Source organism: Hypomesus nipponensis, chromosome 24 (genome assembly GCF_054491055.1).
Source record: "Hypomesus nipponensis isolate SF chromosome 24, ASM5449105v1, whole genome shotgun sequence".
Lineage (NCBI taxonomy): Eukaryota > Metazoa > Chordata > Actinopteri > Osmeriformes > Osmeridae > Hypomesus > Hypomesus nipponensis.
In genome coordinates this window covers 8,865,001-8,877,875 of record NC_140384.1, presented here as the reverse complement: position 1 = coordinate 8,877,875, position 12,875 = coordinate 8,865,001, and the positions used below count along the sequence as shown (strand labels likewise).

Here is a 12,875-nt window from a genome sequence, read left to right as displayed (position 1 = left end):
ACTGTAAATTTAAAGGGGCTCTGAATGTATAGCGTTGGTCGATACACTGTAAGTATAAAACACCTCAAATCCATGCTTTAATTTCCTCAGTGTCTGTCGTAATCTCACAAATACACACGTACCGCGAAGGTATCGTTCAAGCCAAGTTGCCGGAGTTCTGGTTTGGGACTTTGTTGTCGGTTGTTAGAGAAAATGAACTGATGAACTGCCCTGTCAGACATTCTAGTCTTCAGCTAGTTGGCCAGTCAGTAGGCTGTAAATGAGCTAATCAGGCTGTCAGTGTGTAGCCTAAATTAATCACCAGTACACCAGGGTGTATTGTGTGTTACAGTGTAGATATCTGACAGACGACGAAACCATTTAATCTCTTTCTTTATTCCATAGCCAAGAAAGTCAACAGCAGCTCTTTTATAACCAATCCAGTGGAGGATTTGAAATAGCAAAACACTGATTATGCTTCACATCCATCAGACTGATAATGTTTACTTAGAACAAAATAACAATTTCTACCAAAAATATTCAAACAATGTTTATATAGGCCTACATTACAATGTTGACATGACATTTTAGTTTGGCTTGAATGAATTTATTCACCCTGTGTAAATTGAGAAAGTATTTTATTTCCCCAACAGACAAAAGAAACACACTCCTTGGTTTCTGCAGGGAATCAGAAAACAACTTAATTTCAGAAGAACAGAAGAAGAACTTTGCTGGAGTCGCTGTCAAATTTCCACTAACTAAGCTGTGATTGGAGAAACAAACTTTTGATTGACAGCAAGGAAACAACTTTTCACACATAATCGAAGTCCATCTCCAGTCTCCTCAGGGATGTGACATAGGCTATGATTCGTCAAGTTCTGACAGACCAGCCAATCCGAGACAGAGAGAGAAGCCAAGTTGTCAAGCCGACATGCCCAACACACAGAGAAGATCTCCAACGCCCTAGCAACTCAATCCCCCAGAATGCAACAGCCCTGTCAGTTCCAGGTCGCCTAGAGGGGTCATGTAGAGGTCATCGGTGGCTTCAAAGTCACGACCAGGTGAGCTCCACCTCTGAGAGTTTGGCCAGTGCGTGGACTCTAGATGGACGCTCTGAGCGTGGCCAAGCCCAGCAGGCTTGCGAGGATGAGGAGGGGGAGGGATGAAGAGGAAGAGGACGCTGTGTTGGCCCTCCTGCAGCCCCTCATGCCCTCGCAGCTCAGCTTCTCACACTGGACCCCCTTGTAGCCCTCGGAGCACACGCAGCGCCGCTTGTCCACGCACGTGCCCCCGTTCTGGCACGGCAACAGGTCGTCGTCGCACACGTTGGCTGGGAGGAGAGGAGACGGAGAGATCGAGGAGGAGGAGAGGAGAGGCAGAGAGGAGATGGAGAGATCGCGGAGGAGGAGAGGAGAGGCAGAGAGGAGATGGAGAGATTGAGGAAGAGGAGAGGCAGAGAGGAGATGGAGAGATTGAGGAGGAGGAGAGGAGAGGCAGAGAGGAGATGAAGAGATCGAGGAGGAGGAGAGGAGAGGCAGAGAGGAGATGGAGTGATCGCGGAGGAGGAGAGGCAGAGAGGAGATGGAGAGATTGAGGAGGAGGAGAGGAGAGGCAGAGAGGAGATGGAGAGATCGAGGAATAGGAGGGGGGAGATGGAGAGAAGGAGAAGGAGGAGATGGAGAGAGGAGATGGAGAGATCGAGGAGGAGGAGAGGAGAGGCAGAGAGGAGATGGAGAGATCGAGGAAGAGGAGGGGGGAGATGGAGAGAAGGAGAAGGAGGAGATGGAGAGAGGAGATGGAGAGATCGAGGAGGAGGAGAGGAGAGGCAGAGAGGAGATGGAGAGATCGAGGAAGAGGAGGGGGGAGATGGAAAGAAGGAGAAGGAGGAGATGGAGAGATTGAGGAGGAGGAGGGGAGATGGAGAGATTGAGGAGGACAGGAGATGGAGAGATTGAGGATGGAAGATGGAGATGGAGAGAATGAGGAAATGGAGAGGAGTTGAGCGGGGAAGAGGACATATGAGGTGAATCGTTTTAGAAAGTGTAACTTTGTTGGCCCTGAGCCAGGACAGGGAGCAGAGACCCACCACTTCTAATCACCGCCTGGAAACTACCGGTGAGTGATTAAACAGTAATGTTGAACGTCTGCCACTTTATTACACAACCTTGCCAGTTTGCTCCCACTACTGCAGGGGCCCTCCCTCCCTCCCTCCCTCCCTCCCTCCCTCCCTCCCTCCCTCCCTCCCTCCCTCCCTCCCTCCCTCCCTCCCTCCCTCCCTCCCTCCCTCCCTCCCTCCCTCCCTCCCTCCCTCTGTACTCACCCACACAGCCCACCATCCAGCTGTATCCGTCTGTGCAGCTGTCACACTTCTGCCCTGTGGTGCCGTCTTTGCACTCGCAGAAGCCTGACTCGTTACAGCGTGCGTGGAGAGACCCCAGCTGGTTACAGTTACAGTCTGGGCGACACAAGCAAACAACACTGTTACACTGAAAACAAATATCTCAGTTTTTAGGCAGTCTTGGTGATGCAGTTGGTGTAGTGTTGTTGGTCGGCCAGTAGGTGTCAGTGTGTCTCTCTCTGTGACAGTAGGCCTTTTATCAGGATTGGATTATCAAACTACAAGTGGACTGAACTGTTTGTCTAATATATGATCACTAGAGAGTTTGTATAGTGTTTCGTTGTGAAATCCCTTTAATATATATATATAGGGCTCATAACTAAGAATAGTTGACAACTTTAGTTCAATTGTTTTGATATAGAAATGCGTAGAGGCCAATGTTTGACAAAGGTTGCCCGTAGTGTGTGTGAATGTGTGTATATGTCTGTGTGTGTTGTGGACTGACCGATGCAGACGTTCTCGTCGTCGAGCTCAAGCGTCATGTTCCTGAAGTAGCCGAGGCGACAGGACTGACAGTTCTGTCCTCTGGTGTTGTGTTTGCAGCTCACGCACGTCACCACGTTGATAAAGTCGATGTAGCTGCAGCGGTTGGAGTGTCCATAGCACTCACAGTCTGACGGCAGGAGAGAGGGGGGGTAGACGAGGGGGGGGGTAGAGAGGAGGAGGGGAGGGAGAGAGAGGGGGGGAGGGAGAGAAGGGGGGGCAAACGAGAGGGGGAGGGGTAGAGAGGAGGAAGGGAGGGAGAGAGGGGGGGGCAGACGGGAGGAGGGGAGGGAGAGACGCCGAGAGAAAGAGACAGAAACAAGGAAGGGAAGAGAGGAAGACGGAGGACAAGAACATAGAGAGAGAAAGAGGGTTAGCACCTAGAAGAGAGTGGGGTTCAGGGAAGGAGTGAGACAGGTACTGTATAGAGGAGTGAGACAGGTACTGTATGGAGGAGTGAGACAGGTACTGTATGGAGGAGTGAGACAGGTACTGTATGGAGGAGTGAGACAGGTACTGTATGGAGGAGTGAGACAGGTACTGTATGGGGCAGTGAGACAGGTACTGTATGGAGGAGTGAGACAGGTACTGTATGGGGCAGTGAGACAGGTACTGTATGGGGCAGTGAGACAGGTACTGTATGGGGGAGTGAGACAGGTACTGTATGGGGCAGTGAGACAGGTACTGTATGGGGGAGTGAGACAGGTACTGTATGGAGGAGTGAGACAGGTACTGTATGGAGGAGTGAGACAGGTACTGTATGGAGGAGTGAGACAGGTACTGTATGGAGGAGTGAGACAGGTACTGTATGGGGGAGTGAGACAGGTACTGTATGGAGGAGTGAGACAGGTACTGTATGGAGGAGTGAGACAGGTACTGTATGGAGGAGTGAGACAGGTACTGTATGGGGGGACTGAGACAGGCACTGTATGGGGGAGTGAGACAGGTACTGTATGGAGGAGTGAGACAGGTACTGTATGGAGGAGTGAGACAGGTACTGTATGGGGGGACTGAGACAGGCACTGTATGGGGGAGTGAGACAGGTACTGTATGGGGGGACTGAGACAGGCACTGTATGGGGGGACTGAGACAGGCACTGTATGGGGGAGTGAGACAGGTACTGTATGGAGGAGTGAGACAGGTACTGTATGGAGGAGTGAGACAGGTACTGTATGGAGGAGTGAGACAGGTACTGTATGGGGGAGTGAGACAGGTACTGTATGGGGGGACTGAGACAGGCACTGTATGGGGGAGTGAGACAGGTACTGTATGGAGGAGTGAGACAGGTACTGTATGGGGGAGTGAGACAGGTACTGTATGGGGGGACTGAGACAGGCACTGTATGGGGGAGTGAGACAGGTACTGTATGGAGGAGTGAGACAGGTACTGTATGGAGGAGTGAGACAGGTACTGTATGGGGGGACTGAGACAGGCACTGTATGGGGGAGTGAGACAGGTACTGTATGGGGCAGTGAGACAGGTACTGTATAGAGGAGTGAGACAGGTACTGTATGGGGCAGTGAGACAGGTACTGTATAGAGGAGTGAGACAGGTACTGTATGGAGGAGTGAGACAGGTACTGTATGGAGGAGTGAGACAGGTACTGTATGGGGCAGTGAGACAGGTACTGTATAGAGGAGTGAGACAGGTACTGTATGGAGGAGTGAGACAGGTACTGTATGGGGGGACTGAGACAGGCACTGTATAGAGGAGTGAGACAGGTACTGTATGGATAAGTGAGACAGGTACTGTATGGGGGGGTGAGACAGGTACTTTATGACGGAGTGAGACAGCTACTGTATAAAGGAGTGATTGCCAATTCGGTGACCGTCATGTTAACTGACAGTTTGTTGCTAGTTCCAACGGTATTCATTTCCTTTTCATACTGGCAATGTTACCCACCTGTTTACCGACTGTAGGGCCTAAAGCTTGTCAATCTGTTCCAGGCGGTTTCCAAGACAGTTTATCTGGATGATCTGGGTTCCAGTCAGGGTGTTAATATCTTACTGGTGTCACATGAACACCTGCTGTCTCTAATGGTGGATCTGGAGCAATTAGTCAGAGACATATGGCCTGGGTAACCCTCACTAACTACACAAATACACTGCATGTGCAAGCATGGCTACAACGGTGTTTGGGCTTCTAATGAGTGCGGAGATATGATACTATGCTGCTCAGTGGTAGAGCATTTGACTGCAGATCAAGAGGTCTCGGGTTCAAATCCCCCTACATATGTCGCTGTGAACAAAAGTGTCTGCTAATTTGACACGTTATTTTTATACTCCAGTGTCTACGACATTAAATACGGAGACAGAAAATGGGATCAGTGTTTTATTTACTGATGGAGGTTGGGATGTAGAGTGATCTGGGTACCTTGTGTAGCAGAAACTAAACACATGCAGAGACAACACAAGACAAGTGAACAAAGGAAGAGACGCATGAACATGCTGGTACGTCATTTTTCCACAGTTACATACAAATGTTTTGTCCGTATAAGCGATATCTGCCTCTCAGGGATCTTTAAAATCAATCGAAACGGAATTTGTTTCTCGACGCGAAAACAGCTTGGACAAGTGTTCCCACCGTCCTCTACTGACTCATCGTCTGACGGCGTCTTACCTTGGAAGCTGATGTACGCGATCTTAGACAGCTCACTGAACCTGGGCCCTCCAGGAATCAGCATCTTGACAACATCTTGAAGGATAAAGCACCACAGTTGTGACATCACTGCCAGGAAGCTGGCCCGTTCAAGTCATGGGGGACTAAAGGGCGAAGGACTATAGCACATTCACACGGCTAGGGTCAGAGGTAATCCAGGCCGAAACACACACACACACACACACACTGCTAGGGTCAAAGGTAATCCAGGCCGAAACACACACACACACACACACACTGCTAGGGTCAGAGGTAATCCAGGCCTACACACAAACACACACACACACACACACTGCTATGGTCAGGGATACTAGAGACCTGCACAAACTAGTGAACAATGATATCCCAGGCCTACACATAACTAGTGTAATGAGAGTGGACTTGCCCATAATGCACACACTGCTATGACATCACAATAGAAATGTGTATGAACTACAGTAGATACCCAGTCACTAGCTACAAAACACAGGACCGCACACAAACAGAACTGCTGGGAATCCAGATACCTTTTTTCTCATATTCTTTCTTGTCAAAATCTTTCTTTTTTTTCTCTTTTTTTTCCTCCTTGTCATCCTCTTTCCTGTCCCCTTTGGCTTCAGTAACTGTGCATCAGACAGAGTGTAAGAGAGCAGAATGGAAAACATTCCCAACGCTTGACACCATCTTTACAGGTGTTGGATAAACCAGGTTTTTATTGTCCTCAGCGTTGAACACAACAAGGTGCCAAAGGGACTATCATCATCATAAATGCCATTTCCCTCTTTAGAGATAGATTGATTTACAATGTGCCTTTGCAATACAAGGTACCTTTTTCCTCTGCAACTTTCTCTCCTTTTTTCTCTCCTTCCTCCCCTTCTTTTCTCTGTTCTCCTTTCTTTTCTCCACCCTCTTTCTCCGGCTTGCCTGGTTCTGGTACCGCAGCGTCCGTTACTGGGGCAACAACATCTGTTACTGGGGCAACAGCATCTGTTACTGGGGCAACAGCTTCTGGACCTGCTGTATCTGACCCACCCTCGGGTCCAGCACCTGCATCAGGAGGTGTGTCTACTAGATCTGGAACTGGATCTGAGGCTGGAGGAGCATCTGGGCCAGGATCTGTTTCCGGGGCAACAGCATCAGGACCAACAGCATCGTCCGGTGCAGCAGACTCCGGTACAGGATCTGCTACTGGAGCTAAAGCATCAGGAATGGCATCATCCGGTCTTGGGGTTTCTGGAACAGCATCATCTGATTCTGAAGAGTCTGGAACGGCATCATCTGATCCTGGAGAGTTATCTAGAGAGGTAGCTCCACCTGCATCAGATGTGGAGGTCACACTGTCTGGAGGGGGAGGAGCTGCTCTATCTGGGGGTGGAGCTTCTCTATCTTGGGGTGGAGCTTCTCCATCAGTGGGAGGGGCTTCTGAGTCAGGGACAGGGGCTTCTCCATCTGGGGGTGGGGCTTCTCCGTCTGGGGGTGGGGCTTCTCCATCTGGGGGTGGGGCTTCCACATCTGTCGGTGTGGCTTCTCCATCTGGGGGTGGGGCTTCTCCATCTGGGGGCGGGGCTTCTCCATCTGGGGGTGGGGCTTCCACATCTGTCGGTGTGGCTTCTCCATCTGGAGGTGGGGCTTCTCCATCTGGGGGTGGGGCTTCTCCATCTGGGGGCGGGGCTTCTCCATCTGGGGGTGGGGCTTCTCCATCTGGGGGTGGGGCTTCTCCTTCTGGAGGTAGGGCTTCTCCATCTGGGGGCGGGGCTTCTCCATCTGGGGGTGGGGCTTCTCCATCTGGGGGCGGGGCTTCTCCGTCTGGGGGTGGGGCTTCTCCACCAGGGACTGTAGCAGCTGTGTCAATTACTGGAATAAACGCATCAGATGAAGTGTCTATGTCAGGGGCGTCGGTGAGTCCGTCAGACGCTGGTGTGCCTACGTCAGCAGGTGGAGTCCCTGTGTTCGGAGGAGTGTCCACAGAGACTCCAGGAAGCAGGGAGACAGAGTCTGAGTCTGTGCTGCCGACTGTGGTGGAGTCTGTGTCTGGAGATGTGTCTGTGGTGGTGGAAGACAAGTCGGATGATGAGCTGCTTGTGTCTGTAGTTCTCACAGCAGTTACGAGGGCTGTGGTGTCAGTTGCTCTGGTGACTGCAACCGTGGTTGTACCGCTTGTGTCAGTGTCAGCCGTTATACTGATGTCAGTTGATGTACTGAAGTCAGTTGATGGACTGAAGTCAGTAGTGGCACTGATGTCGGTAGAAGTACTAGCCAATACAGTGGTTGTACTAGCACTGTCAGTTGTTGTGTCAGTTGCTGTCACCGGGCGGTCTGTAGTGTCAGTGACTCCATCTGATGTAGTGGTGATGTCATCAGAGGAGGCCGTGAATGAGTCAGTGTTGTCGACCGCAGCGTCAGGGAAGGAGGGAGCAACTGGAAGATGGTCACAGAGAAACCAGAAGTTTACGAACACACCAGAGACGCCTCTCCCCAGTCAGTCTAGACAGTCGGATGCTCTCAGTCTGTGAATCTCTTGTGTTTCAACATCTAAAGTTTCCTGACTGAATTTCAGCTGAAAACAAGAGGATCTATCTGAACTCATATCCCCACATTCTCCTTTCCTTCTCCCTCCAGTTATCCTCTGCTTTGTTTGACTTCCGCTCGCCTGTTTTGCTTCCTTCCTTCCTCCTCCTCTCTTCTGCTTTCCTCCTCATCTGCTCAATGACAACATGCTCAATGACAACCTCGTCCTTCCTGTTTTGGTGTCATGTATCCTTCGCTTTCCATCACTCTGACTCTGCCCTTTCTCTCTCTCTCTCTCTCTCTCTCTCTCTCTCTCTCTCTCTCTCTCTCTCTCTCTCTCTCTCTCTCTCTCTCTCTTTCTGTATTTTGTACAAAATATTCTTTGTGTATCCGTTTTCTATCTCTCTCCATTCTCTCTCCTTATCTCTTAAAATCTCTGCCACGCTCCCCAACCCCTCTCTCTCTCCTGACCTCCTCCCCCCTCTGTCCCTCTTCCTAACCTGCCCTCGCTCCACTGGTGAAATATTTTGCAGCAGTTGATTCATAAATAGCATCGAGCTCTGGTGCCTGTAAGAGTATAATACTGTATGGCCCCTCTCTCTCTCTCTCTCTCTCTCTCTCTCTCTCTCTCTCTCTCTCTCTCTCTCTCTCTCTCTCTCTCTCTCTGTCTCTCTGTCTCTCTCTCTCTCTCTCTCTCTCTCTCTCTCTCTCTCTCTGTCTCTCTCTCTCTCTCTCTGTCTCTCTTTGTCTCTCTCTCTTTGTCTCTCTCTCAATAACGATCTAGTGTGTGTGTGTGTGTAGGCTGTAGTATCCCTGACTCTAGCAGTGTGTGTGTGTGTGTGTGTTTGCATTTATGTGTAGGTCTGTAGAAAACCTGACCTTTGCAGTGTGAGTGTGTGTGTGTGTGTGTGTGTGTGTATTTGCGTGTGTGTGTCGGCCTGTTGTATTAGACCCTAGCCTCAGCCCAGCCCGGCCCGGCCCCCCCTGGCCCAGTCCCAGATCTACACTCAGGTGGAGTTAGAACCCAGTTGAACTGCGGTCCTGTAATCCTCAGGTTACTACATTACCTACGTAACCTCAGGTTACAACATCAGCTAGGTGACCTCAGGTTACTACATCACCTAGGTGACCTCTGGCAGCTGCTGTCCAAAGATGAGCCTCTCTGCGGTCTGCTCTACAGACTCAGACAGGATGATGTGACAGGATGTTACATCACAGTTCATCATCAGAGACAGAATCCACTCTTATCTTCAAGTGTGCTTGGCAGGGAGTCAGAGTGGGGTTAAGGGTTTGACTCTGGAGAGATAGACAGTTCACTAGCAGCAGTGTGTGGGCTTCTGATTCTTTATTCACCCTGGAGAACACTCAGACATCTGCTTTCAAAGTTCTGTTCATCTGACACTGGTCCACATGCTGACCTATAGCTGCTCTCTCTTCAGACCCAGGGGGACCTAGCCCGTGACATCATAGATCCTATATATTTACTAAAGAAAACATTTCATCTTACACCTCCCTTCTCTCAGATGACTTTTTTTGGAGAAAAAAGTGTTCTAATAAGGGCTCAACGATCCAGGAGACCTAGTAGTATAAACAGGACACTGTGAGACTGGGCTTACCTTCAGGCGTTGCCATGGCATTTGTGGCCGTGACAGGCATGCTGGTGATAGAGGGGTTGTCTGTCTGGGCGGGGCTAGAGGCATCCGTTGCCATGGTGGGCGTGGTAGACGGGGTTTGGTCTGTTGCCACAGCCGGCACTTAAAGGAGCAGTGACACAATATTTACTGCGCTGGCCGCTAACTTATTGTGCTATTTGAACATGGCCGCTAGGATGCTCATGAAGCTAGTTTGCCCATCGCTTACGAGCCTATCAGCTGGTCCAGAACCACTACAGAACTAGGCTAGTACTGGTCTCCCACCTGGATCTTCTCCTGGCACCTGATTGGCTGCAGCTACGTCAGGTGACCCAGCTGGAACTTCAGAGCCCCCCAGGGGGTCAGAGCTTCCAGGCAGCCCGGAGGGAGAGGGGGGGGTCAGGGAGCTGACCGCAGGGTCCCCCACTGTCTGGAGGGCGTCTGGAGGGTTAAGAGTTAGAATGATGTGATGTCACTCGGAACTTCTGGGTCTACAGGGATTGGCTAGCGAGGACGGGATGCAGTCATTGGCTGACTGGCCGGTGCTTCTTTGTAAGCGGGGTTTTCATACAGGCAAGGGAATTTGCTCACACACACGTACAAACGCAAAGAGGCACATACAGAGACACGCCCGTACAAATGCACGCACGCTCACAAACGCAACAGATATTTGAACCTTGCCCTCGACCAATCAGGGCTCCTTCCTGCCAGCTAGAGGTTTTAATGACAGTCATATGATGCATCGCCTCTCTCTGAGACCCACAACACTGGACGTGTGTGTCCTACTGTACGTGTGTGTGTGAGTGGTCGTGTGAGCATGTGTGTGTGTGTGTGTGTGTGTGTGTGTGTCTGTGTGTGTGTGTGTAGTAGTCTCTGTGTGTGTCTCTGAGCAGAGGGAGACTCCTGCTGTGCAGCATGCTGATGGTTTATTAAAGCAGCTTCTCTTCTGGGGTTGGTAATTAGTGCCTGGCCAGAGGGACTTGCTCAGGCTCTACATAACACACACCTCATTATCAGCCACACACACACACACACACACACACAACTGTCCAAAACTTCATTAGAAATACACTGCTTCGCACACACCAGCCATGAGCATGCACGCCGCCCTACACACACACGCATACTGCTTTGACAGCCACACACATATTGCTTCCCATTCCGTTTTTTGGCGTGAAGTCTACGTGCCCCTGTACCACAGAGGATGAGCTCATCTATCAGTTTGCTTTCAGGAACTTGACCTTGATCTTTTCAAACAGACAGTACGAGATGTGCATGGCCCGTGCTGGATGAACATACCCTGCCAGGATCTATGCAGACCATCTGCCTGTACTATGTCAGATAACCTATGGCCCCAACATGGTGGGAGTGGGGGAGGGAGGGGGGAGGGGGGAGGGGGGAGGGAGGAGGGAGGAGGGGAGGGAGGGGGGGGTCGAGGGAGGAGGGGAGGGAGGGGGTCAAGGGAGGGGGGGGGAAGATGGGAGGGAGGGGAGGGGGGGGTCGAGGGAGGAGGGGAGGGAGGGAGGGGGGGGGGGGAGGGAGGGTTTCCTTGTCTTGACAGGAGTAACTGGATCACACGTGTGATCAGTCTGACATCTCCATGATGGCCTTTCCTTACGTCAAGTGAACATCCCAGCAGGTGTGGACTTTAAAGGAAAGGTGGGGTGTTCTCTGAGTGGAGAGGTGCCGGCGTGACATTCGCCTGACATTCCACTCTGACGGTGAAACGATGTGGAAGCAGCGTTTCTCTGTTCAGGGTCTGACGTGAAGACCATCTCTTACAGTTAAAGACCAGTCATCTTACCACTGTGAAGGATCTCTGAGGTATAAGAGAGAGAGACAGAGAGAGAGAGACCCTGAAATAGAAGAGACCACCACATGCCCCGTCCTTGGGATTTGTGTGTGTAAGTGGCGGTTGTGTGTGTGTGTGCGTGGGGGGGGGGGGGGCGGCTGTTTGGGGGGTGACTTAGAGAGAGATACCACTGTGGAGTGGTGTGGGAGAGGGGAGGAGGGTCCTGGGGGACAGACAGTCTAAGAAGGTTCTAGAGGTTGTGGAGGCGGGGCTAGAGGTGGTTCTACTCCACTGAGTTCCCGCTCTCTGAGGTCAGAGGTCATGTGGACCCAGGAGATTCCACTCTCACACACACACAGCGGTCACACACACGCACACTGGTCACACACACACAGGTTCATCGCACACATGCTGGTCACATACACGCTGGTCGCACACATGCACGCACACACATACACACATACCAATCCTAGGAAGAAGTAATAGAAAAAAAGTCTTCACACACAACTGACAAAAGTCTGCTCCTGTTGCTACTATCATAGCTACTTCTCTGACACTTGAAAACACAACAGATGCCATATGTTCTCTGGTGACGTCTCACTACAGAACGTGTTCTATAAATACTCTGCGTTATCTCCGCCACGTTCACACCCCCCAATCTGCTTTGCGAGCAGCGTGCTACGACTACCCCCCGTGCTACGCACTACACTTCCTATGATCTTCTGTCAGACTACGTTTCCCATCAGCCCACCTGGCGGTACAGGCTCCGCGGGGGGCGACGTAGGGGGTGGCAGGGTCACAGTGGCCCAGGCAGGTGAGAGTGTGCTTGGCAGAGATGGGGTTGATGTCGGACCTGGGAGTGAAGCCATGAAGGAACCCATGAAGACCAAAAACACTGTACATAACTGTGGAAAATACCTGGTGGGTGTAAGAGGATGTTGAATCGTGAAAGTAAGAGCTTAAAGCGGCGGTGCAGACAATGTACAATAACACAACGGCTAATCGAGAGAAGAGGAGAGGCGAGAGGAGTGGAGGATGGATGAGATTAGAGAAGAGGATGGAATCGTTCTTTAACTTACTGCCTAGGGTTCCAGCTGTTTCACCTGAGAGAAAGAGAGAGAGAGAGAGAGAGAGAGAGAGAGAGAGAGAGAGGATAAGGTAAGCAAGAGAACAAAAGATGGTTTGCTCATTTATTTTTGGGAATCACAGAATCTTTCTTCGTCGTACATCACAGACGAATTCCAGAGGCTTCTCATCTGTCATTGTCACTGCCCCCCCCCCCTCTCTCTAATGTACATCTGAAGCCCTTCACATCCTCTGTGGGTGACATCCAGAGGCTGGTGGAGAGGATACGATGACAGGTTGCCTGCCTCGGCTGTTATCGGAGCTCATGTGTAGGATTTCTCACGTGAAGCAGCATCTGCCTGGTCTATAATGGGACTGTGCG

General features: G+C 51.0%; 1 protein-coding gene across 1 annotated transcript in view; it reads right to left on the bottom strand.

Annotated features, from left to right (window-relative positions):
• Window positions 1–924: 924 nt before the first annotated feature.
• Window positions 925–12,875, bottom strand: part of ntng2a (netrin g2a) — a 21,956-nt gene continuing 10,005 nt past the window's right edge. Inside the window, exons 4-15 of the mRNA XM_084690030.1 lie at window positions 12,190–12,346; window positions 9,922–10,077; window positions 9,622–9,741; window positions 7,806–7,915; window positions 6,836–7,261; window positions 6,567–6,682; window positions 6,435–6,448; window positions 6,025–6,120; window positions 5,480–5,554; window positions 2,823–2,990; window positions 2,300–2,434; window positions 925–1,309 (exon numbers count right to left, since the gene is read on the bottom strand). Of these exons, the coding sequence (XP_084546156.1) occupies window positions 1,080–1,309; window positions 2,300–2,434; window positions 2,823–2,990; window positions 5,480–5,554; window positions 6,025–6,120; window positions 6,435–6,448; window positions 6,567–6,682; window positions 6,836–7,261; window positions 7,806–7,915; window positions 9,622–9,741; window positions 9,922–10,077; window positions 12,190–12,346 (1,803 nt within the window). The 3' untranslated portion in view covers window positions 925–1,079. The remainder of the gene's footprint in view (window positions 1,310–2,299; window positions 2,435–2,822; window positions 2,991–5,479; window positions 5,555–6,024; window positions 6,121–6,434; window positions 6,449–6,566; window positions 6,683–6,835; window positions 7,262–7,805; window positions 7,916–9,621; window positions 9,742–9,921; window positions 10,078–12,189; window positions 12,347–12,875) is intronic.